Source organism: Podarcis gaigeae, assembly GCF_964106915.1.
Source record: "Podarcis gaigeae genome assembly, chromosome: 3".
Lineage (NCBI taxonomy): Eukaryota > Metazoa > Chordata > Lepidosauria > Squamata > Lacertidae > Podarcis > Podarcis gaigeae.
Window position 1 is genome coordinate 76195124 of NC_139680.1, and position 26516 is coordinate 76221639.

Sequence of the window (26516 nt, forward strand, 5' to 3'; positions counted from 1 at the left end):
TATATGTACATTCTGTAGTTGATTCTGTACATCATATTCTGTAGATAATATTTTAGTTACCTATTAAGTATGTTGCTTTGAATGCATACTTTATATTTCTTCAGCTGTAAAAAGCTTTGAGATTTTTTCTTAAAAATATAAATTGTATAGAAATTACCGGTAAATGAATATATTATTATATAATAATAATTTAATAGTGAGGTCCTAATGAGTTAATAGGAAAATGATTCTATGAACCCCTGAGTTGTGCCCCCCATAATACATTTTTCTTCTTAGTTATATTTTTCGAGATTGATTACAATAAAACTGCACTTAAAATGATTTAGGATTTCAAAATGATTGTTTCTCTTTGTTATTTTACTTGGTGTAAGATCCAAAGAACCAAAGACAAAATAAAGTTAATAAGAGCTATCTGAAACAGTCCTGGGCACTGTACAAAACATGCTGAAATTTGTCACTATCCCTTTGACATTTGAATGAGCACACATACACATGGGAGGGCAGGTACGTCTTTTAATGCCTTAGCTTTGCGTTTTTCAAAAATGAGCACAGGGGTTTTTTTATGTTGTAGTAATACATCTTTTATATGTACAATGCTGCAACTGTATCGGTAATAAATGACATTAATGATACTTTTTATAACTCAACATGGTGTATTTATAAAATGAATTTATCAAAATACACTTTGCACTAGATAATAAATAAAGTCCAGCCAAACCAACCCACTCAAAGTTAAAATTAACTTTGGTTGGTTCAAATGTGGTATACAGTTCATGAGTTCTATGCTTACTCCTTTACCCTGCTCTGCCCCCCCCCCCCCCAGTGATGCTCATATTTTGGGCTAAGGAAACACTTGTTTTTCCAGCTGAAATTTCTCATTCCACATCATCTTCAGCCAAGCACTGTGCACTTACAATTCTCTGTAAAAGAAAATATTTGAATCATCTTAGAGTAATAAGACTCTCTCTCGTCAGGTGAATTACAGAATGAGTTGCAACCTGCAAAATTAAATTTATATTCTCCCTCTTCTGTGAAAATCAACATTAGTAAGAAAACAGCAGGTAAACAGCAAGTGCAGCAAGGATCTAATAAGCTTCCTAATCAAAATACAGCATTTATAAAAATGAAATTGTGCAATATTTGGCCAAGTGAACATCAACCAAACTTGATGCACCTGGGATCCAGTTATTAAACTTGCATCTATTGCTGCTGTTAATATTTTACTCCGCTTGCTTTAGTTAGCTTGAAATTAACTAAATGAAACAAATACCAAGAAATCTTGGTTATGCAGGTCTCTTATGTTAAGCCAGAATGAAAACACTGAAAAAGCCCTTTAGCAGTTTTCCAAATTCTGATTGCAGCTGCAAGCTCTTAAGAACCCCAGGTCTGATTTGTTTTTGTTTGTTTTTAATTCAAGTTTTAGATCTGTCAGAAATGTCTGACGAGCAACAGGCTGTGGGCGAAATCCAGAGGTGTCCATTTGCCAGTGGAAGCAACATCCAGCCATGGTATGGGAGTCCACTTCCTGTCCTCTGCAATCGAGTGCTGCCTAAAATATGCTCAAGAATGAATGTTGGGGGACCGTCCAGAGTAGGTTGGGGGCATGGGGAAGAAAGTGGAAGCCTGCTGCATGGCATCTAATGTTACCCAGTGGTTTCCAATATAGAAACTCATGCGCAAATAAGGGTTTTTACTGCTCCTCACGGTGCCACAACCACTTTTGGAGGTCCTCTCTTTCAGGAATATCTTGTTAAACTCATACTTCCAGATATGCTCACCTGAACAATATGGTTTGAACTAACCGCCTGTACAGATGGGGCTGTCAAAATGGTATAGGGAAAGTTATATAGTGAGGAATCCATCACTGCCCTTTATACCACCCGTTGTCAGCACTAGTATCAGGTGGCACTAACAATTAAAGCAAGACTGTACCACAGAACAGGGGTAACAAACACGGTGGCCTCCAGGAAGTGGGACTAAAACTGTCATCAGCCCCAACCAGAATAGCAAATGGTCAGATATGATGGGGCATGAAGTTAAGGGCAAGCTCTGAACCCCAGTCATTTAGGATTTGGGAGCTGGGTGGACAGCTGCATCGTGAACCAACTGAAGATTACAGGCAATCCTCAAAAGCAGCCTTTCACAGAACACATTATCAGAGGACATCTTGGGAGCTAGGAATATATAAAACTGCTAGATCATCTTTTCCCTTTAATTCTGAGTTATATGTGAGTTTGTTCAGACACAGTAAACCCTTCTTATTAAAGGGAAGCAAATAATTGCTCTTGCACATTGGAAATCTGCTTTAACCCTTTCAACAGGGTTGCATCAAATTGTGTTGTTCCACTCACAGAAGGCTCACTGATTCAATGAAAGCTTCTGTGAATGGAAAGCAGGAGGTAACTAATTCCCCCCCCCCCTGCAACCCCCTTCCACACTGCCCAGGAGATGGCCTGAAGGCAAAACGAGGCCGATAACTTGCTGAAGCTAAGCAGGTCTGGGTCTGGTCAGCGGCTGGATAGGAGACTGCCTGGGAACCACATGTGTGCCATCTTGGATTTCATAATGGAAGAAAGGCAGGATAGAAAATAAATCCCCCCCTCCTTCCATTCACAGAGGCATGAAAAGAGTTAACAGAAACACACTTCTGGATATAACCCAGAGTAGCTGCACATAGTAGGAATGAATATTATGGGGTTTGAGAGCTACAGTTGTTCTGACAAGCAGTCCTTGGTCTCAAGGACAGCAAGCAAGCAGGCAGTAGGCAAAATTGCCAGAAACGCAGCTTGCATGAGCTGCTTGAGAAGTCAGAACAGCACCATAATATGAGAAAGGCAAAAACACCACCAGGTGCCTGCTTCTGTTCCCACTGTACTGATCCCCAGGGCCTTTTAACACCATTGCCTTGTGGGATGCTAGTTCCTGCTCAAGTGAAGCTGTTTTGTTTCAAGTGCCCATTGTATCTTCTGTGCTGCTTTGAGGACTAGAGTTAAAAATGGGATATATTTGCACTAAATGAAACAAAACAGAGCCATCACTTGCTCAATTCCAGTCAGAATACCTCCCTGATTTTAAAGCCAAGTCTACCAATGTGATGAATTAGGTAATTATCTCAATATCAGCAAAACCAACAAAAACTATTTGAAAAGTTGCAATCCTGAGCACATTTTCTTGGGAGCAGCAATGCTGTTAAAAATCAATGGGAACAAACATGCACAGGAGCAGGCAAACAATGTTGATTGCGACTACTCCTATTTCAAAGTACGAAAAGGAGTGCAAAAAACAGCTTTCCATACCTGACTAATTGTGGGGAGTTTAGTGAGAAGCATCTGGAACACTGGTGGCGGAAGCGTCTGCTGCAGAACTTGTAGTAACTGCTGCGGTTGTCCACACACAGCAATGGCATTTGTCAAGTGATCAACACCCTTTTCATATTCTCCTGTAAAATACAAAGCATGTTAAATTGGCTTAAAATTGCATGCCATAAACTTCACTTTCAAAGTAGATTTGGAAGCATCGATGGAACAAATGGACTATTTAGAACAAATGAACTAAATAAAGTATAGTGAAGCAGAGCACACCAGCTTGCACCCTGAACCTTCTCACATTAAATGGCAAGGTCAGTAGAGGGATTCTTTTGTCTTTTTCCCTAGAGATACTTAGAATCTCACCATGATTCTACCCTGGCCTTCAGGAGGATTCTAGCTAAACACACTTAGAAAGACACCCTTTCAGAATTCTGGCATCAGCCCATAAAGGTCCTGGCAGGCATGGGGCTGTTAGGAGTGGAGTTGACATAAGCAACCCCTCCATGCTTTAGTTCCCCATGTAACCTCTGAAAAGCTGAAGAGGACTTATTTTTCATCTCAAAGCAAAACTGATGAAACAATCAGTTTATGATTTGTTACCAGAAAAATGGAGAATCATTAGCTGTGCACTTTCATTTGTCACTCATCTTCAGTTAATAGAAAATCTTACTGTATATCCAAGGGAATTTAAGTCAATTTACCAACACTTTATTCCCAGATGCCATTTTTAATAGAAAATAAAATAGAAATAATTCCTAACTACCCTTCAGACAATATTTGGCTTAGTATCCCAGAACTGAGAAGGACTTCTGGTCAAGGTACTCATTACGACTAGAATAATTTTTTCAAGTAAATGGAGGACAGTAAACCTCAATTTGCCAACTGATAACAAAACACATGATTGACTTGAGACTTTGAGAAAGGCAGAAATGCTCAATTTGACACCATTTCACAGAGTACTGGAATGGACACTACAACCAGAAAATTCCCGGGTAGATTTTATCATTTATTATGTCATCTTTTTAAGATAGGGTAGTTGTGATGTAATCATGGTAGGAAATTTCTGACTTTTAACAAAGCAATTTGAAATATGACAGGTCTTTGGCAGCCTGGATCAGGGTAGCCAGTGTGGCAATGTAGCTCCAGACGTTACTGACTCCAATGCTCATCATCCCTGACCACTGGCTGTGATGGCTGGGGCCTACAAAAGTTGTAGTCCACACACCTGGCCAGTACATTGGTGATTCCCAGTCTGGATAGGGTACTAAATCTGTACAGTGGTATCTCCAGTTGTGGACGGGATCCATTCCAGAGCTCCGGTTGGATCCTGAGGTTTCCACAACCGGAGAGACCACTTCTGCGAATGCGGGTGGCGTGGTATGTTATTCTAAAGCAGCAATGCTGCAGCAAGCAAAGGCTCTAGCAGCTCAGTCTGCTGCTTGTGGCTGGAAAGCCAAATAGGAAGTATGTGACTGTTGCCATGAAAACGAAGGGGCAGTCCATTCTCCTTATTGAGCGCAGGATGTGAGCTCAGTGTGTGTCATATGACCTGTACAGGATGTACATGGGTGGAGTTTGGAGTTTCTCTCTGTTTGTTGAAGAGAGCAGACATCTTTTACTGTATGACTGCTAAAGACAGGAATAAAAGCATGTAGTTACATTTCTGTCTGTGTCTGATTCCCCTCCCTGGGGATATGCAGGGAGCAGGGAGGAGGAGAAGCAGTTGGTGTGTTTTTCTCACAGCCTGAGAAAAATCGCCGGAACGGACCTCGTATGTTTTTCCTGCCGGGAGTCGCCGGAGGGAGGTCTAAGGAATTCAGCCGGTGCCTGAACAGATAGGCACATACCTCTGACCGGGCTAGAATTCCAACAGTGGTAGCAGAGCTGATGGTTTCTTCGATCCATGGAAGTCTGCAGAAAGAATGGCAGAGCTGCTGTATTCATTGCTCCATGGAGGCCTGAGGTGAAAAAGCTGATTCTCTGCAGCCAGAAGCTGACCAGAAGAAGCTGAAAGCCAAGCTACGGAGCCCAGGTATGAGATTTTCGGGCTTAGACGTGTGAATGCAGATTGATTCATTCTCTGCTTCAAGGGAGCAACGTTTGGGAAAAACAGCTCCGAGAGAGAAGAGCTCTGCATTCCAAACATTCCTGTGGTTAATCCTGTCCAAGGAAAGGAATGCTGTTGCTTAGCAACGAAGGCCAGTTTCACGAGAGGGCTGGAAGTCAGGCTTTGCCTCAGAGAGGCAAAAACAGCCTATGTTTTGACTTAGGCCCAAAGGAACTGTTGGAAAGGGACTTTCCAAAGCGGCCAGTGTTATAGCTGCCAGGTGCACAGAGTGTAAACAAGCCAGCTTTTGGATTTTAGAGGCTTGTGTTTCAGAGTCAATGCAAGGACTCAAAATGGATGCCAAGAAGGGGGGAGGCCTGCCTTCTCCAAGCCTCCTGACCAGTGACAATTGTGCATCTTGGTCTATTAAGATGAAGGCCTTGCTGCAGAATCAGAGACTGTTTGGGGTGATTGAGAACCCCATCCCTGCAGCACCAACGCGTGCTTGGGAGTCACAGGATGTAAAGGCCAGAACAGCTATAATTCTGTGCGTGTCAGACTCTCAGCTTATTCACATACAGCATTTAGAGCACGCGAAAGATGTTTGGGACACGCTGAGAAGGACACATCAGAGAGATGCAGGTTCTTCAGCGTTGCTGTATTTTGAGAAGCTGACCAACCTGAGGCTTGCGCCTGATGGAGATGTTCAAGCGCACCTGACGGAAATGAAATTTCTGCATCAACAGATGGTGGAACGCAATTTCCGTCTGCAGGAGGAAGTGTTTTGCTTCATGGTGATAAACAGCCTGAATCGGACTTACAAAACAGTTGCCAGTCAGCTGGGGTCTCTCCCAGCAGCTGATCTAACATCGGACAGGGTCTTTGCCGTCGTTCTGAATGAACATGACAGACTTGCCGCCCTGGAAGTGAAGGACAGGGGGAGACAAGAACGGAGTTCTGACACCCCCACTGCTGTTGCTACTGGAGAAAACGCTGTAGCTTTAAATATTGTCCAATGCTACAATTGTGGACAGACTGGGCATCTTCAGCGGTACTGTAAGAAGCCACGTCAGCAGAAAGGAGCCAAGGGAAGCTCCACAAAGTCTGAGGCGTCAGACAAAGGTCACACCAAGCCAAAGGCAAAGACTGCAAAGGCTTTGATGTCCCTAAAAGCCACACCAGAAGTGGGGAATTCTTTCGTTTTGGACACGGGAGCGACAGTTCACATGACAGGACACAGAGGACTATTTTTTTACGTTTAAGAAGCAAAGCTTCGCGGTACAACAGGCCAACGGTCAAGAGCTGGAAGCCACCGGAATTGGGACTGTGTATCTTGAAAGTCTGAACTTGACTATAAACAATGTATATTTGGTTCCAGAGTTGAAGTACAATCTGCTCAGCGTTTCGCAGATTGCCAAGAAGGGACTAAAACTATCCTATGATGATCAACACTGCGAGATCTACAAAGATGGAGAGTTGTATCTTTCTGCCAAAGAGAAAGATGGACTGTATTTGTTGACATTTGATCAAAGTGATTACATGGAATGTAATTCTTGTGATTCTAACATGATTTCTTTTGCAGGTGTAGCCAAGGAGAACACCAAGAAGGTGACCTCGAGGGTCAACAGGGCATTTCAGCGGGTGTATGCTGATGTGATTGGTCCTTTAGCACCATCTAGAGGCAATGCAAAGTATTACCTAATATGTGTTGATTCTTTTACAGGTTTTGTCTGGATTTATCTTTTGGAGAGACCGCAAGAAGCCTTAGAAAGGTTTAAAGAGTTTTGTGACAAGGTTAAAAATATGCATGATGCTGACATAAATTGTCTTTGCACAGATGAGAAGCCAATTTTTCTTTTACAGGATTTCCAGAGGTTCCTGAAGAAAAAAGGGATAAAACACAAAATTGCTAGTTCCGAAGAAGCTTGGAACAGATGTGTCTGTGTTAGGGTGAACAAAGAATTGCAAAAGGGAATGGAAGCGCAATTGCTTAGTTCACATCTGCCACATGACTACTGGGCTGAGTCGCTAATGTCATTTTGTTATACGTGGTTGAGAAAGTTTTCAAAAGAGTTGGGAAGTTCTCCTTTTGAGAAACTGTTCCACAGAAAACCTTCTGTTGCCCATTTCAAGGTGTTTGGGTCTCATGTGAGGACAGAAGCTCCAGGTGGAGTAAAGAATGCCAGAGGCATTTTTGTGGGTTATGAAAAGGGTCTCTACAGAGTAATTTTGTCTGAAACCGGAAAGGTGATTCTCACAAAATTTCTAGAGAGTGCTCCTGAACAGGAGAGAGTGATTGTTCACACATTTCCCACAGGAAGTGATGATGATTCTGATGATGATGATGATGTTGATTTTATTGAGTTCAGTAGTACTGATGATGACAGCGATAGCTCAGACAGCTCAGTTGTCACAGTCATTGAGAGGAAATCTCACATAATGACTAGACCCTCAGAGGAGGAGGATGAACCACTGTTTACAATTGGTACTGGTTCTCCAAAGGGTCCGAAGGTTGAACCAGAAAGCAAAGAAGAGCAGCACCTCTTACGTAGGTCTGAGAGAGCAACGAAGGGTGTACCACCCAAAAGGTATTCACAAGAGTTTGCTAACTTAGCTGTTGCTGTTGTAAACAACCAAGGTCAAATTGAAGCTGTGTCTGAGTCAGAGACAAAGGCACAACAGAGAGTTGTTAACCAAGGTAATGCAGAAGCACTCATTCCTTGGAAGTCACGCAACCAGAGAGGTACATTGGTAAAACCAGTGGCGGGTAGTTCCAAGGGTGGAACTGAAACAACAGGGGAATGTTATAAGTATAACAACTGTTTGTTTTCTTCTCTGGATGACGCTTTGCTCGCAGCACGCATTGATACTTTAGGGGGAGTATGTTATTCTGAAGCAGCAATGCTGCAGCAAGCAAAGGCTCTAGCAGCTCAGTCTGCTGCTTGTGGCTGGAAAGCCAAACAGGAAGTATGTGACTGTTGCCATGAAAACGAAGGGGCAGTCCATTCTCCTTATTGAGCGCAGGATGTGAGCTCAGTGTGTGTCATATGACCTGTACAGGATGTACATGGGTGGAGTTTGGAGTTTCTCTCTGTTTGTTGAAGAGAGCAGACATCTTTTACTGTATGACTGCTAAAGACAGGAATAAAAGCATGTAGTTACATTTCTGTCTGTGTCTGATTCCCCTCCCTGGGGATATGCAGGGAGCAGGGAGGAGGAGAAGCAGTTGGTGTGTTTTTCTCACAGCCTGAGAAAAATCGCCGGAACGGACCTCGTATGTTTTTCCTGCCGGGAGTCGCCGGAGGGAGGTCTAAGGAATTCAGCCGGTGCCTGAACAGATAGGCACATACCTCTGACCGGGCTAGAATTCCAACATGGTAGACCGCTTCTGCGCATGTAGTGAAACCCAGAAAAATACTTCTGGGATTGCCACATATGTATCCCGAAGGATGCATAACCGGAGGTGAACATAAGTAGAGGTTCCACTGTATTAGATTTATATGACATTTAAGATGTGCTATCTTGTTAAATAATGGCTGTATCCGGATTATGAGATCTAGGCTTATTAAGCTGAAATATAAACAAATCTCACTGCCTTGCACATAGCCACTTCACATGCATACAAACCAGGAAGCCCTCAGTTAACTATTGTTCCCCATTATGTCCCATTTCAAAATTTAACAGTATTTGAACTGTAAGATCTTTTACTCCCCCATTCCCCCACATTTGTAAAAAATTCAACAACCTTGTGCTAGTAGTTCCTCGCCCAGCTGTATCTCTTCAAGGAAGAACTTTTGAACAGCTTCAGCATCTTTTAGATCAGGCAACTGTAACAATGACATTTATGCAATCAGCCATTTATAAGTCACAACAACCCATTCCTCACATATGCTTTTAAATACAGTACTTAAGAGCATTCTAGTAGGGTTTTTTAAAGTTAGGTTTTTAAGCATTGGCAAGATGCTTGAACTCCTGAGATCACCTCCATATCAGCATTTGTTACAGAACCTCTTTCCATGGAAATAATTAATTTAGACATATATCCATGGAAGGGGTACTATGGAAAGTGCTGTCCCCAGCCCTTCAACAACCCCCCCTCAATAAAGCAGTTTTCTGAGGGTCAGTAATTCTCCTGAATTGCCTATGATTTGGGGAGCAAGGGCAACTGCCAGAAAACACGAAATACACTTTTGGTGAGTGGTGCAGGAAATTATCTGGATTCAAGTTAACTAACACAGATCAAAAAAGCTGTTAGTACAGACAGCAACCATTTTACGTGTCCAATTATTGCACAATCACACACATGCTTGTCGCTGCCAACCTGGAAGTGGCCCCAAAATGGGGTGGAATGGAGGAGGCTTATGTGTGCTTTGTTGATGCGTGTGGGGGTCAGGAACAGAACCCTTGTGCAAAATGGTCACTGCCTGTACGATCATTTCAAGCCAAAATCCAATTTGAAATGAATTCTGTACACCATGTATAATGTACCACAACTAAAACTGAACTCAAGACAACAAGGTATCAATACCTTTGAAAGTCCTGCTCTTTCTTTGGCAAGTTTCTGCTTCTTCCGTCCTATGAATTAAACACACCACACATTTTCAGGTTCTATATTTTGGTAATCTACTGAAAAAATGATATATTGATCTTTGAATCACAATACTATTTGCACTCCAAACTGACGTGGGGGGGAGAACAACACTTGGACATTTTGAAATATCATATAAAAATAAAACATAATATAGCTAGGGGTCCATATTTGGATAAGCAACCACCTACAAAGTCCTGTATATAGAGAATTATTTATAAGAACGTATGCAAATTTACATCTTATACTCCCTGGAAACACACTTCCTAGGATAAAACTATTTCCCCCTGAGCTCACTGCAGGCTCTATACAGCAGGAGGACCACTGCTACCAGGAGTGGAGGTAACATTTTAATAACTGTAAGAAGCCCTACCACCTAGTGGCATAATTAAATACAATGTTGCCTTGAAGCACACTTCTGGGGTGGGGGAGCTATTCTGCCTCAATTTGTCACATGCCCTGTAAGAATAGCGACAGAATGGCAGGAATACTGAACAGCTACAGAGAAACAGTTAATGTATCACATGTCCCAACATCACTTGACTGCCCCATCACCCAGAGACAAGTTAATGGCTTCCTATTGCATTATCATGCAAACCGTACTGGAAGAAAATGTTATCAAGAAGTGAAGACAAAGCACAAAATATTTACATTGTTTGTATGAATCCCTGAAAAAATTCAGCACAGAGAAGCTACCAGCTCAATTCTGAGAACATGTTTCACAATTTGGCACTTAAAACAGTTTCTGTGAGAGTTGTGTTTTAAGGAAGAATGATCACGTTAAAGAATGTGAGTTTTTTTATTGAAGAGGTGAAATAATGCAGAAGTATGAAAGAACCTTCTGCATTTTGGATAACTCTACATTTTTCTCTTGCATTCATTCTTATCCTGGAAGTTATAACAGCAACAGTACCAGGAGGGTTTGAGAATGCATAACAGTATAGTAAGTACCTAAGAAGTCAGGTTAACTTTACAAAATTCGTTCTCCCACTCCCTGTGAGTCCACTTCCTCCATCTGGGCTTGTTGGAGGCTTCATCACCTTTCAGGGGGTACTTGTGTAATAGGGGACTTTGAACTCTCTAGGATTCTAAATCACATGGGAAGTCTACATGAATAGAAAAAGCTGCATATGTTCACTTTGCAACACTTGAAAGGAGACAAACCCAATCGCAGCGTGAGAGGGATGAACATGGGACAAAATAACCTAAGTGGTCTTTAGTCATTTTTCCACACAGGAGGAAAAATCTCAACAGCTTGATTAAGATACTTAAGTTTTTGGAAACCTGTGCAAAACAAAGTATCAAAAAATGCAACAAGCTTCTGCACTCCCAGGGACCCTTCTCAAAACATGTGGCAGGAAACACGATATACATCAGAATGCTACAGCCCATCCCAAATTCCAAGAGGATTCATGCAGCAGGGAGCATGTGTTTGCTGCACGTGCACACACACATTAGGTTTCTGAGTACATCCAGTAAAAAAAACAAAACACACTAGGTGGGTCCTAACAGCGTGTGAAGCGATCCTCATCCAAACAACCTGCAGCTTATGACCTTTGAAATGAAGGCCAGCCTGGCGATGCAAGAGAGCAAGGGGAAGAAGGTCGACCACGCCACAGGCCACTACAGAAGCATGCCTACAGAAGAAGAGGGAGGCCTGGTTTTGCTTTGTCCTCGGGGCCCTGCAAAATCCCCGCGAGCAAGGACCCTTCTCCATCGCGCCGCGAACGGGACCGCAGCCTCGGAGGCAGCGGGGCTTCCCCGGAGGGCCACCCTGACAGGCCCGACCGGCAATCGAGCGGGGGGCAGGGAGGGAGCCAGGTCAGAGGGGCGACCCAGGGCCGGCTCCGCGCGGGGTGAGGAAGCGGCTGCACGAGGCAGCGGGCGGCCGAGAGCGACTCACGTTCCCGCAGCCGGTTCTTGAAGTTGGGGTCGCTCCTCCTCTTGCGGTCGAAGTAGATGCAGTAGCCGATGAAGAGAGCCCCGCAGAGGCCCGCGGCGATGGCGCTGCTCTTTCCCCCCATCATCCTGCCTGCCCAGCCCGCCTCGTACTTCACGGCCACCTTGGAGCCAGCAGAAGAGGAAGACCCCGCCCACCGCGGCTCCTCTCGCTCACATACACACACGCTACCTTCGGCGGGCGGAACGCGTCATCAGCCAGCGACCGCCAGCCGAGCGCATGGGCAGGAAAGCGAGCCGTTTCCCAGCAGCACTGCGCACGCGCGCAGCGCTTTCCGCTGGAGCGTGGCGCATGCGTGGTGGGTTCGCGCGGGACTCTTCCTCCCCCCCGCCCCCTTAAACTATGTGGAAGGAGTCACGTCTGTTTTAGCGTCCCCGGGAGTCCATTTACTCTAAGCGCGTCCCAGGCTAACCTCTGTGTAAGGGTGTCGCGGGCTCTTACGTTGCAGGCATAAAACTGCTAGGATACAGTACTAGCAAATCTTGTGGGATCAGCACTGTTGCAGTTTCTATTCAATATGTTTGATGGTTGGTACAGAGAATTCCCCAGTAGTTTCCTGTGCTAGATTAGAAGTCTAGCAGGTCGCCTTCAAAGAAACAGATGGCCTAATCAAAGTTTACTTACAATAGACAAATGCCTCTTAACTTTTGTTAATCGACACTCATTTCCCCTATAACCTGTCACTGAACAAATAAATTGTTTACATGTCTCAGCCAGCTCTGGTGGCAACCTGGGAGTCAGTTTGGGTAGATATACCAAGTCTATCAAAAAAGTCTGTTCTGTTACACAACCCACAAAAATCCATGATTAGCATGGCCAGATTTCTCCTGACTGGATGCTACATGGACCTTTTTGGGATACCTGCTGCAAAGATAATGATATAAATAAATAAAAAAAAAACTGCTCCTTTTCCCTCGCAGGGTACCCAAGAGCCCATATAAAGTCCTTTTGTAGGTTCTCTATAGGTAGGAGAAAATAACAGCGCAACCAGAGAATATTGAGAAGCAAAGCAGCTAGTAAGCCTGATCTTTATTAACTGTTGCAACAGGATGCTCCCCCACACACAGGAGAGAGGAGGAGGACCCTGAGCCATACGCGCAAGCCCTTATGTAGACATTTTTAATTTGCCACCCTGGAGTCCAAGACCACCCCCAGATACATCAGAAATCTGAGTACATTGTTTATCTCCTGTCTGGCAAGTTACCTGATTTCATTATCTGGGTTTTGGCCACTCTTTTGTTATTAAAACTACTTAATTCCTGAATCTAGGTCACAGGCTCACCCCGTTCTTATCTTGAATGTGCCCTTAAGACAGTATTTGTGAGGAAAGAGACAATGGGGAGGTTTCCCACTTTGACCTTGCAGAGAAATATGAGGTCAATTTGTTCAGGACCTTTTTTGTGCGGGTTTCAGACGTGGTTTATATATATAGTTATGAACATTTATATATATATATGACCTTAAAATTCTTATAACAACAACAATACAACAGGTACAGTTGCAAGTTTGAAATACAGGAATGAAGTAATATGCATTCTCTTTAAAAGTATTTTCATCAATTGGTTCAAATACGGGAAATCTTTTTTTAAAAAAATCTCCAGAAACAGGAACATTTAAGCTTGGACATGGAGATGCAATTTGATAATGTGGTGATTTTCAGCTTAGAAGTATTGTTATGAGTTTTGGGGGGTGGAAGTAGGCTAGATGCAGAGACCCTTATAATTCTTGGATCCAGCAAGGGCTAAAATCTAAGGAAGGATTCAAATTCCTGGAATAGCCAGGCTAGCTTCCTGGTTTGATAATGGCCCTCTAAATAAGTGGCTCAGCACCAGAGGACAAATAGGTGGGTCCTCTTCCTCCTGCAGGGGTGGGAGGCATCAAATGTTGCCAAAGGCCACCCAAAAAGGCCTTGAGGACAGCGGATTACCTTGAGCTAGAAGCTGGAAGACTCTCTTGGAATGTTAATGCTGTGAATCCCTCCATTGTAAGCTCGTGGTATACCGGTATATGTGTAAACAGATCATATATCATGAATACACCTTAGTCTCCACTGTAAATCTTTCCAATGGAAACACGAAACCTAGGTAAGCACCTGGAACCCCTGAAATCTTACACTGCTCGGAGACTGGGGTGGTGTGCAACAGTATACTGCTGAAGGTTTGGAAACAAACTTAATGTAACAGTAGAAAGGACAATCACTAGTAAAAACAGGTTTGTAAATGATCAAATGCTTGTGGTTAGCAAATCTTCTTTAAGTAAACTTTACTGAAGTAGACTGTCTCTTTCCCTTTTAGACCCCAAATCACTACATAGTGAGTGGAGACGGGCTAGTAAAATTGTTATGTGTTGAACTTTCTTAGTGTGACTTCTCTTGTTAATATTATGAATTAATCCAGCTTAATTTCTAAACTCAAACTCTGGAGACAGAATATGCAGAACTCCCAAATGACTATGACATAAAATTTATTTAAAAATACAATTCAAAACTTGCAACATAACTATTTCAAATGGATTTTCTCGGTTTCTTCTTCATTATGTGTTTTGACTTGGTTTTTTTGCTCTTTGTCATTGGGGTTGCTTTTTCACCAGCAAAAGAGTTACTCGATAATCCTTTTGCATTTTTCAGTGAAGAAGACTTTGAATACTTCAGTCCAACAGGGCTCTTTACATTCTTGACTAAACTCTTCTGTGGAGCTTTTTCTTTTTGAACACAGTGTTGCACTCGTAGCTTTCTTCCTTTCAGTTCAGAGTTGTTTAGCTTCAGTGCAAGGTGTACAGAATCTGTAGTCTTTGAGGAAAATAAAGGGCAACATCTAAAATTAGGCGTTCATCTTACATCTTAGTAACTAATATTTATTTTCCTTTCAGAAAAATTCACAAAAATAAAAATCCACTTTACAACATAATCAATAAACAATAAAACAAAAATATTTAAAGCAGCTAAATTAGAAGGGGGGATTGTTTTTTTAAAAAAAATCATGTCAGCACATCCACTTTAAAACTAGGCAAATACAGGTCTACCCCAAATGAACAGTAAACAGAAGCAACATAGCCACTGGAAAGCTATCCAACTGCCTACAATTTTCTTCTTTCGGATTAAACTATTATTTGGAGCATGAAATGGATGCAAATTTTCCTGCTTACAAACACATCAACTGTGAGCAAGTCTGTGCTGCAAACAAGGTTTCCTACTTCAACTTTCTTCCTTTAATACTCCCCCCCCCCCCATGAACATGTCACTGAAAAATTAAATATAGATGGCCCGGCACATCAGCTTGGGAGTGTGTTGAAAAATTCTGACTCTGTGAAGGTGTTAGAAGTAAGACAGATTAAAGACACCATCTGCTAGCAGCAGAATTTGAACGTTGTTGTCTCCGTCTGCAATCTTAACCCCACTTACTTGGAAGTAAGACCACTGAATTCAGTAGGACTTGCTTCTGAATAAGACATGATGAGGACTGAGCTTTTAGTTCTTATGAGAACAATTCTATTTGCTTGACTACAAATTTAGTTATAGATATTTCAGAGCGGAGAAGTGATACTTGGCAAAACTCGGGAATCATGCTGTGTGAGACTGCTTGTTTTGAACTTTTCAATTCTGTAGAAGTTACTGCATGATAACTGGTGCCTTCCCTACGCCAGGGATTGGGAGCCTGTGGGGCTTTGGACTCCAACTCTCAAAATCTCCAGTCAGCACAGTCAGTTGTCACAGATGACAGCTCCCCAACGCTGCACCATTCAGTTGTAGAGGTGTCTAGCTATGATGTCACCCTCAGTGGAGTTGGCAGTAATTTCTATCAACTCTTTAGAAGGTGCATCATTGTAACTGCCATAACAGTTTTAATGTTACATTATTGCTAACAGCTGAGCATATGAAACCAGCTACCCTTCAATCACAGCAAGTGTTAAGTGCTAATACAATGTTAAGTTTCTGTCATCACAGATACTGAATAGCTATTGACGTACCTCAAACAGAACGTAACCAAAACCTTTGCCAATGCCTGTGCTCCGATCTCTCACAATTCGTACACTGATTACATTTCCACATTCAGAGAAATGGTCTCTTACTGTCTCATCATCAATTTCTGTAAGCAAACATTTTTTTAAAAAAGTATGCCTGTGTTAAAACATAAGTTTTAGGCATGTGCCAAAATTCAAAATATTTTCATTTAAAATTTAAATGTCGGACTTTTTAGTACCAGCAACAACTACTTTAATGTGACCTGTTACAGTATATATATTTCTGTTAAGCTGTAACAATAAATCATGTGCATCATCTTACTGTTTGTGGCAAAACAAATTATTATTGATATATCTGAAAGCAGCTTTTAAAAATGAGTATACATTTATATTAAAAGCTTTCTAGATGCAGTCTAAATCTTTTATAGTCTGCAAAAGCTACAAAAATAATGTATTTCATAAGGATCTCTGAAACTGTCATTTTTCTGCAAGACAATTCTACATAGATTTGAAAAGAAGAGTGTAAAATTTCACCTAACACTTACCATAAGGGAGATTTCCCACAAAAATAGATCTCTTGTTATCGTGCTGTAAAACAAGTGAAGAAGAAGAATTGAATCAACAGTCTAAGGAAGCAGCTAGGGGCGGGGAGTTTCTTCCTACAGCAATTGAATTACTTACACATGCAGATTTTGAAGCAAGGTCAACTCTTATGTGGAATCCACTGGTAAATTCTGTTCCATTACTATTAAAGCCACAACAGGAAAAAATAATCAGAAAAAAACAGCTACCTTCCCAGTTTGCACAGTGTGTTACTTCAGAAAAGGTATTTACAATTTAGGATATGTCTTTTGTTAAGATTTATTTAACTAAATGCATGTCATAATACTTTATAAAATCCAGCATCAAGTATTCTTTTTTAAAAATACCATTTTATGGCGTTATTGGCTGCACATTCCTCCTTGAAAACGACATAAGCATTAATGTACTTCATATTAGGATGCACCATTCGCCTAAAGGGGAAAAAAATGAAGTTTACTATACATTTAATTACAATTTACATATGTACGTTTGCAAGCTGAATGGATGGCCTTAGAACAGGGGTGGGGAAACTGTGGCCCTCCAGTTGTTGAACTACAACTCCCATCCTCCTTTGAATTTGAGTCCAACAACATTTGGAGAGCCAAAGGTTCTCTACCCCTGCTTTAGAATATATTGCACAATCCTCAGCATGTTTGCTAAGACACAAATTCCACTGAATTCAATGGCACTTAGCAAACATTTTAAGGAACTGCCTAGTTGTATACGTTCTTCATCCGGAATACACAGGATCAGTCTCTCCTGATATTTCTTCATCAGTACAAAATTGTAAGACAATTTTGCTGGAATGAGACAGGGCCCCTTCCTGCCCCATTAGGAAGCATCTTAAGGAGTCTTCATTTGGCTAAAAAAATGCACTAGTTTGGCACAATGGATGTTGAAATCAATCAGCAATACTAAGGAATTGGGTAGAAAAATAGTTTCTACCTTTCCCAAGTAGGAAGTTGGATGTGGCTTTATTATGCCACACAAGTACTACTCACTGCTCTACCATTTATACCAATCAACACAATGAATGGCAGAATAACATCAGTTCCCAATTTGTTCCAGAACAGTAGAAAGAAACCCTGGTCTTTAGCAAACCTACTGAATGTATTTATTTTGAAAATAACAACAATTAACAAAAATTAACTGCTAAAAAGAAAAAAAATATTAAGTGAAAATGTGTAGAGTTTCCCCACTCTAAAAATTAAACACATTTTATTTTTTAAAAAATATTAAAAAATTATAACTTACTTTATGGCTGCCATTTTTTTGGATACAGTAGCCTCAGCTGGAATCTGGAAAGGGAAGGGGGGGAAATAGTGCATTAGCTGGTAGGTGTTGTTCCGTTATAATATCGCATTATGAACTCAACACCACACTAGATCCTTCCCTAATCTCTTGCTGGAGGAAGGACATGGGTTCCTGAGGTCATGTTGATGCACTTCCTGCTAGCTGCAAAGTCCAACACTATTTGGAAGAGTGTAGATACAGAACTTGGGAGGATGTGTGCTAACTAGAAATAATTCCTTGGCTAAGCCAAGCCATAACTGGTTTACACTGGATAAGATGCTTTTCTGCTCCTATCCTGCCATATCCCCCCTCACCTCCTTTGCTTCTCCAGCTTTACTTCTTCCAGTTCCAAATGGCAGCACCATTGCAGCTGCCTGTTGTGGCCCTTTAATACAGGAACAAGCAGTAGGTAGGTAACAAGGAAAAAACAGCATCTTTTCTACTGTGACAAATTGCCAGCCACAAAACTAACCCTTTTGCTACGGAAGCTGTATGAGAACCAAGTGGCAATAGCTCATGGGCAAAGTGGAAGGAGCCACTACTTTCCCCACATACAGCACAATTTTGCTCTTGCCCAGAGACTCTCTCCCCATGACGATACATGCAGCTAATATTATAAAAATCAACAACCAAAACATACCAAAGAGCGGAAACGAACTGATTCAATTTGCCCATATTCTTTGAAAAACGTCTTCAGCATCTAGATTGAAACAAGCATACGGTGTAATTTGTCAGAGCAAATGTGAGCAAAAATAATAAGCAGCAAATATTTCATTCATACAGCGTGATGGTCCCTACACAACTTTTATCTGGCTCATGGTATTAAGGACAAGAAGTACAACATCTTCTAAAAAAAATAATGGGGGGGGGGTAGTAAAACACAGAACTGGGAAATCTGGTTTATCTGTAACTGAATTATATAATCTTCAGTTAGGTCAAAGAAGCACAGAAAAATATATGGTGCTAAAACTTCTATAAGGATAAAAAATGGGGGCATGGAGATACCATATGTGACAACAAACTCCTGAACACTTGCTATACTGGGGACCATAACTCCTCTGCCCACAAACTTACCTGTGCCTTACAACTAACAGGTAAATTGCCCACAAAAATTGTTCTTTTATTCTTTAGCATTTCCTCAGCCGGGTTAACTTGTGTTTTCTTTTGTTTTAGTCCAGCATCTTCATCTGAAAGCTTTTGGGAAACCAATTTAGAACGTCTATTTTTCAGTTTTTGTTTAATTTGTATTTCTTTTTTCTCCTCCTCTTCATCTGCTTCATCCAAAGCACATTCCCTTGATAAACCATGAAAAGGTACAACAACTTTGTTAGCAGGTGTTTTTTTAATAGTCACAAAAAATCTATATTTTAATTCTACTTAACCACTGTCTGGGGAAGCGGCGGGTGGGGTCGGGGAAACAGACAACATTGCTAGAGAGACTGACAACAACTATATTGAAAACATGCAATTACTGTCACTTAAGCAACAAGCAGTCAACAAACCTTAGTGGGGCCAAGCATGACATAAATGAAAGCTACAGTCTTACACGCTTATAAGGGAGTAAATCACACTGAACTGAATGGCACTAAATGGGATTTGCTTCTGAGTAGATATGCATACAATTTATACTCTTAAGAGCCAGTGCATATTTCACATGCTTATGCTGAAATTCTGTGCATATTTACCTGAGAGTAAGTCCAACTGAACTCAGTTGGGTTTAATTCGGAAGGAACATGCATAGTTTTTTTATTAATCATTGCTGGCCTTCAAATTGTTTTAATCAAAGACAGAGTACCTTTACTTCTACAACAGTGTCATTCTATAAAATGTACACTGCTCAACGAGAAAACCCAAAATTTATTATGTGCCTTAAATCAATCTATATTTCTAAATTCTGTCTCATTCCTAGTACCCAGAGAAGATAACCAATCAACAGAAATGACAAGTATGATAAAATTTGGTTTATATTAAGTGCTGCAAACTAAGACAAACAGTTTAGACTGTAATACTAACCCTACCTATCTGGGAGTAAGTTCTATTGAATTTGGAAAGACTTACTAATGGTCATCAAGTCAGACCACGGGGGAGTGAGGACACATGGTTGCCTTTAATAGATTATTCTGAACTTACTCAGTTTTAAAGTGTTTCACTTACCTGCTTGCTACTCTTTCCTCTGCAAGAGAGATATCCTTCTTCTTAGCTTTTAGCTTTTTTTTTAAAGGCTCTTCTTTACTAGACGAACTCTTAACTTCTGTGGCAGTTTCTTCTTCCGTAAGCTTCCGTTTCTTACATTCCTTTTAGAAAAGGGATTTTAAAGAATTAGTTAGAACGTGGTCATACAAGGGGTTGGGGAAATACAAGGTCACCGGACAGCAATAAGGTAATATACTTTGTACTTTGGTACAACTTAAGTTTTAAGATGCCCCCATCCCACTCCTTTATTCATGTAATTTTTATGTGAAAAAATACCTTAAGCAACTTCTCACACGTGATTTCAGATACAGTGGTACCTTGGTTCTGGAACTTAATCTGTTCCGGGAGTCGGCTCAACTCCCAAAACCGTTCGAAAACCAAGGTGCAGCTTTCGATTGGCTGCAGGAGCTTCCTGCACTCAATCGGAAGCCGCGATGGATGTTCGGCTTCCAAAAAACGTTCGCAAACCGGAACACTCACTTCCAGGTTTGTGGCGTTCAGGAGCCAAGCTGTTCAAGTACCAAGGTACCACTGTATAAAATAATCTTGAGGATCTCACACTTTTGAGATGGTTTTTGTAATAGTTTGCAATTTTAGAATGGGAGATAATTGCTCAGGGCACTCAAGCATAATACCTTGTTTTGTTATGTTGAGAGGTATTTTTAAACAGCAATTTTTAAAAGGTACTGATGATTAGAATTAAACTGAATCAGGTGTAAAGGGCTTATTGACTCTCTTTTAAAGGTTTTTTTACTTCACACAAGGGCCATTTCATAAGTTGCACCTGTATAATCAGAGTCAATACTACATGGGCTAGTCCCATACTAAAGAAGCCCCACAAGAAGCAGGTGAGTTGGGTTTATAATGCAGTTTCTACAAACATGAACTGTGCAGCATTGGACCAGCCTTAGTGAAAACAGTTCTCATGCAACACTGGTGAAGTATTAATCAGGCCTCTACCAAAACTGAAAAACACATTTATTTATTTTTAAAAGAAAATCCTATGTTGTTTTGATCGATAATCACACAACCAACAAGACTGTATTGGGTGGGTGGGGGATTTTCATCAGGTAATTTGGGGGGGGGGATGAACATCTGGATAAAATTCTGCTTTCAGAAGCCCAATGTAACTTAGAGGCTCTGTCTATAATACTTGTTGGTGGCAAAGCACTCTGTTGATTCTTCTCTGTCAGAAAGAAGATGAAGCATTACCAATGACAGCTGACAAATATATTTTAAGAGCACCTTTAAGTTTCATAAGCTTTCAATGAAGGAACAATCATTAAAATATTTTATGGCACCCAAGACTTATCATGATGGCACAGCTGCTGTTTTTGAGAATCTAAAATATATCAGCTGCTTGTTCCTCCACCCGCAACACCAAAAAGGATGTATCAACAGTTTCAAACAAGAACATAGTGTGAAAAATAAGGGTGCTACGACCATCCTTATGTTAACAAAATGATCTGTCATCTTCAGTGTCTGTAACATGAATGCAAACAACAATCTCACAGCCTGGTTAAGGAGTTGAAATATGGAACTGTTAACAGTTAACATCTACAGTTTGCAGTCTTATTTAAGGGACGTCAAGCATTCCAAATGCTGGCATACTTCAGTACTGGGAACTGAACTCACATTTTGGGAATTACATAGGTAAAGAAATGTGCTTACTCTTGGCACAGCAACATACACTGGCTGTATTTCAGCCTCAGGAGCACTGAAGAGCTGGACCAGGGAACCTGTGACACGTGCGGTGGGTTTATTTTGAAACAGACTGTTGGCCACTTGACCCACAACATAATTTTCCTTTGATACAGTGGCAGCATCTTTCTCACATGCTGTGCTATTAAAGAGATAAAGTTGGTCATCAGATCCCATTTAGTACTGTCCTATAAAGCATAAACTACAGGTAAAACAAACCAATAATCATGCAAAAAAAAAAACCCAAGCAGATTGTGCATGTCATTACTTTTGAAGAATTACTACAATATGAGTGGTTCATTTGCTGTAAGTATACAGATGGAGAAGTCTCTGCACATACGTCTGCTTCCTGAGCCAATGGGCCATGGACTTCTGGAAAAATAAACACATGGCACTTCACAAGCAATGGCCTGCAGTTTTTCCTACTTTTGCTTAGATGTTTCTACCTTGCCTTTCAATCTTACAAGATAATTTCCGCAGCAGTTTTCCAATTAAAGGAAAATATAATGCAAAAATCATTGACTGCCAGGAGATAAGCATTATGTAGGAGGAGAAAAACAAACAGGAGACAGCTCTTATTCTTGTATGATTACTTTTACATTGCCAGAAATCAATTTCAGGTATACATTTGAGAGAAGGAGCAATTATATTGTCTTTCCAAAAATACTGCAAAATACTGCAAGTGGTTTGTCTCAAAATTATTTTTAAAACAAAACTTTATTAAGTTATTTTGCTGTGTGATGTGACAAATATTAAATTTAAGGGGTCTTGGTATATTAGTCAAAACAAAAAAAATTCCTTCCAGTAGCACCTTAAAGACCAACTAAGTCAGTTCTTGGTATGAGCTTCCGTGTGCATGCACACTTCTTCAGATGCATCTTCTTCAAATGCACACTTCTTCAGGTATCTGAAGAAGTGTGCATGCACACGAAAGCTCATACCAAGAACTAACTTAGTTGGACTTTAAGGTGCTACTGGAAGGAATTTTTTTTGTTTTGACTATGGCAGACCAACACAGCTACCTATCTGTAATTGGTATATTAGGAAAGATTCACGCACCACTGCAGCTCATCTGCAGGTGCAGGCAGGTCCTGCAGATGTCTGTGGGAAGGGGGGTATTGTATTGCTGCTTTGTTTTACTTAGTTACTTGCTTTTATTATTTATTATATTGATTTATTTTGTTCTCTGAACTGCCCTAAGATCTTATGATGAAGGGTGGTATATAAATCTAATAAATGAAATAAATAAATGTTAGAAAAATATTTGCCAAGAGTGAAAGGCTACAGAAGTGCATAAATCTTCCCTCGTGTACCAAGTCTGGTACCCCTTGAACTTAAAGCTTTGTCACATCACATAACAAAATAACTTTTTACAGTTTTGTTATTTAAAAAATAGCAAGTCAAACCACTTGCAGTATATCTGCCATACATACTCAGATTAATGTGTAGCCTTAGCATTTTACTTCCTCTAGCTTAAAGTGCTAAAAGCCTCCTAAACTACACAGTAACCTGAGTAAGTATGGCAAATTCCTTCATTTAACTATATTTAGGTAATTTATAGAAATCAAAACAAGACAGAAATGAAGTACAGTAAGTGCACAACTTATGCACATTTAACTTGTGCGCATTCAGTTTTACACACGTCAAAAAGATTTCTAAAAAATAAAAAACGTGGTGGGGATCCAGGGAAAATTATTTTGGCAATCGCACCTTTCACTGAACCCAGTGGGTTTATGATTATACACGATTTTAGCTTTAGGCACAATCCCCAGGAATGTAACCCCCTCATAAGCTGCAGGCTTGCTGTAACACAATTCCACAATTTAAATCCCCTGCCACACACAATTAGAAGCTTGCGCAGAAGTCTCGCAGGCGGGGTCTGGAGGGTCGGCAGGCAAACGCAGCGGCAGGAGGGGATCAGAAGGGACCGCGACGGCCGGCGCCCAGGACTCCTCTAGCACCCGAGGTGAGGGGGGGGATGGGAGCCGCGGGGCGGAGGGGAGAGAGGGCATAGCGCGGGCCGCGTTCCTCACCCGGTAACGGGGCGGAGTTTGGCCGCCTTGGACTGCTTCATCTTCATCTTCGCCTTCGCCACGCTCCCACTATCGCCGCCGCTCGAGCCGCTTCCGCCCCCACAGCGCCGCGTGAAGCTCAGAGGAACACTCGGACGTAAACTTCCGGTTCTTTTACGCCATTTTACTTCAGCCGCCCCATTACGTGGTGCCCTCCAGCTGTTCTAGACTTCCGTCAGCCCCAGCCAGTTGGGGGGGGGGCGGGGATAGGAGATGCAGTTCAAAACCTCAGGAGGACATCATTTGAGAGAGAGAGAGAGAGAGAGAGAGAGAAAGAAAGGTCGGCGGTTCGAATCCCTGCGGCGGAGTGCGCTCCCGTTGTTCCGTCCCAGCGCCTGCCAACCTAGCAGTTCGAAAGCACCTCCGGGTGCAAGTAGATAAATAGGGACCGCTTACCAGCGGGAAGGTAAACGGCGTTTCCGTGTGCGGCTCTGGCTCGCCAGGTGCAGCTTTGTCACGCTGGCCACGTGACCCGGAAGTGTCTCCGGACAGCGCTGGCCCCTGGCCTCTTAAGTGAGATGGGCGCACAACCCCAGAGTCTGTCAAGACTGGCCCGTACGGGCAGGGGTACCTTTACCTTACCTTTATGTTACTCTTATTTCGTCTGCTTTTGCCTCCGTAGTTTAATTCAAAGCAGTACCACACTTGCGTCTTCTGGACATAAACGGGAGGAAAAATCTCAGGGATCTCCTGATCTCTGGGTTGGAGGTTTTCTCTTGTTCGCACGTCCCCTGCAATCCATGATGCAAATAAAGTTTCTTTGGCTGTGCGCTGGCACAGTCCCTGTTTGACTTTCAGAACAGTACAAATCCGATGGTTAAAAGTCAACAGAAGCCTGTGTCAGCTCTTGTCCTGCGAAAGTGGAAGCACTCCAAACCCCACCCAGCTGGCCTAGCCCATTTTGGTCTTCCCACAACTTCCTTGCTCAGGCTGGATTTTTAAAGGACGCTGTTACATCTGGTTAGTTATTTCATAAAATTTATACATTGCTTGATTGTAAAACAAAAACAAAAAACCCTTGAAGTGGTTTAAAAAAGGACAATACAATAAAATTGAGAAAAAATCACAGCCCTACTTTACAACATACAGAACATTAAAATGACCTCAACTTTCTAAGCATCTGAGTAGTCTAAAAAAATGTTTTTAGCAGGCACCAAAGACAGACACGTATTATCTGGCACCTGTAGCAGTGCCAATTCCACCAACTGAAACAGTCAAGTGGGCATGTGTGGGTAAGGCGATCTCATAGGTAATCACTTAAATGTCCAGGGGTCCTTAAATTATTTGAATAAATAAGCAAAAACTCTCTGTGTGGCTGTGAGCATGGTGAGGTGCTTAAAGGTGAAGGTAAGAAGTAACTTAAGGAAGTTATTTAAGGTAAGCAAGTGGTCAAGCAGCTATGCAGGAGTGCTAATTAGTGCATGAAGGGATTAAGACCAGAGAGTTCTGTTCCCAGACTGAGCTAGGCCACGCCCCCTCTTCTCCATTAGGGAGTGAAGCTGCTTCTGTTCCTTTCATCAATCTCTTCTTGCCATAGATGGATGTGTCTGAACTTGAGAGTATGTAGTTCAGACTACAGTATATGCGGTATTTTGCATCCAAGAGTAATCTACCAGTGTTCTACTTTCTGCTGCACAGAATAATGCATGAACCAGACCTTTGGCTATAGTTAAGTAAAGCTTTTAAACTTAACAGTGTATGATTTGTTCATTGCAAGAGGGATAGGCAGAGTAGCCAAGAACTGTAAGCAGACATGCAAAGCATCACATTTTGAATCGAGGCCCCCAGCTGATACTTTTGTTAATTGTTGTTGTTTAGTCGTGTCCGACTCTTTGTGACCCCATGGACCAGAGCACGCCAGGCACTCCTGTCTTCCACTGCCTCCCGCAGTTTGGTCAAACTCATGCTGGTAGCTTTTGTTAATTACCCACACATAAATCAGATACATTTTACTCCCACCAAAATAAATTCAGTTTCTGATGCTAGTAAGTCATATACTCTACAAAGTACGGTACGTATACACTTGTGGTGGTAGGGTTAAAGAAGTTTTGTTGTTTAAGAGGAAAGCACAGATTTTCCCATTCATGTTTTTGAATCTTGTAATAGGTAGGACACCTCCCACCACCAGTGAGGAAAGCTATCTAAGCTCTAGTCATAATAGGGACTTAGCTGCAGCATTAAAACTGGAAGCTGGAGAGGACACTTAGGTAAAAACAGGCTGCTCCTGATTCCTTGTGTTGCAAAGAAACAAATATTTGGAACTCACTCAGGTAGAGTCTGCAAGGATTGCCAGTAGCTCCAGCACATCACCCTCAAGCTGGCTCTTGTCTTTAATTGTACCATAATAGAAACCACTGGGTTAAACTGTTATTAAGCTACAAAAGCATTGGGGTGGCGGTGGTTTATCTCTTATGCCATGGGCTGTAATTAGGCCAGTGCAAGATGCAAGAGCACCATCCACTTGATGTAAACTTCTTAGCATAAGGAGTGATATATAGCCATGTCTGCAGTAATAGGCTTAAGACTTGAAATCTCCTGTGAAGTTAGGCTGAATTTTAAGGACTCATTTTCAATAAAATACTATTCTTTGGGGGAAAATTTGAGTGCTTGATCCTCAATTTAACTTTTCACAGAATAGGGCATTTCTGCTTCCTCCTTCCTGCCGCAGCTCCAGAAAAGCCACCCATGAGAACTGGGGGACCTGCTGGCCCAGGCTGTGATGTGGTAGGGGAGCTGGTGGAAACGAGAGATACCCCCTGATGTTGCTTTGCTGTGATGACAACAAATCAAGTTTTTGACAGAACCTGAAGTT

At 41.7% G+C, this 26516-nt stretch overlaps 2 protein-coding genes across 2 annotated transcripts; both read right to left on the minus strand.

Annotated features, from left to right (window-relative positions):
* Positions 1-493: 493 nt before the first annotated feature.
* TOMM20 (translocase of outer mitochondrial membrane 20) lies at positions 494-12104 on the minus strand. The gene is made up of 5 exons (XM_083734076.1): positions 11847-12104; positions 9884-9930; positions 9101-9182; positions 3297-3439; positions 494-920 (listed from the first exon to the last, which is right to left on the minus strand). Exons 1-5 carry the CDS (start codon positions 11968-11970, stop codon positions 876-878), a joined length of 441 nt encoding a protein of 146 aa, XP_083590202.1. The 5' UTR covers positions 11971-12104; the 3' UTR covers positions 494-875.
* Positions 12105-14349: 2245 nt separating this feature from the next.
* RBM34 (RNA binding motif protein 34) lies at positions 14350-23949 on the minus strand. Its single transcript, XM_083732639.1, has 11 exons — positions 23666-23949; positions 21603-21774; positions 19893-20032; positions 18813-19032; positions 18379-18438; positions 17700-17743; positions 16793-16876; positions 16545-16608; positions 16409-16451; positions 15870-15988; positions 14350-14691 (listed from the first exon to the last, which is right to left on the minus strand). The coding sequence occupies exons 1-11, from the start codon at positions 23710-23712 to the stop codon at positions 14407-14409; spliced, it is 1278 nt and encodes a 425-aa protein (XP_083588765.1). The 5' UTR covers positions 23713-23949; the 3' UTR covers positions 14350-14406.
* Positions 23950-26516: the final 2567 nt, after the last annotated feature.

Excerpts from the sequence above, each read along its gene's own strand:
- TOMM20 (XM_083734076.1), bottom strand. The coding sequence starts at position 11,970 with ATGATGGGGGGAAAGAGCAGCGCCATCGCCGCGGGCCTCTGCGGGGCT. Across the intron at positions 9,183-9,883 it reads AAAGAGCAGGACTTTCAAAG|TTGCCTGATCTAAAAGATGC; the intron begins GTATTGATACCT and ends TCATTGTTACAG. Across the intron at positions 921-3,296 it reads AACTCCCCACAATTAGTCAG|AGAATTGTAAGTGCACAGTG; the intron begins GTATGGAAAGCT and ends TTTCTTTTACAG.
- RBM34 (XM_083732639.1), bottom strand. The coding sequence starts at position 23,712 with ATGAAGATGAAGCAGTCCAAGGCGGCCAAACTCCGCCCCGTTACCGG. Across the intron at positions 21,775-23,665 it reads AAACTCCGCCCCGTTACCGG|CACAGCATGTGAGAAAGATG; the intron begins GTGAGGAACGCG and ends TCTCTTTAATAG. Across the intron at positions 16,452-16,544 it reads TTGCTTCAAAATCTGCATGT|CACGATAACAAGAGATCTAT; the intron begins GTAAGTAATTCA and ends CTTGTTTTACAG.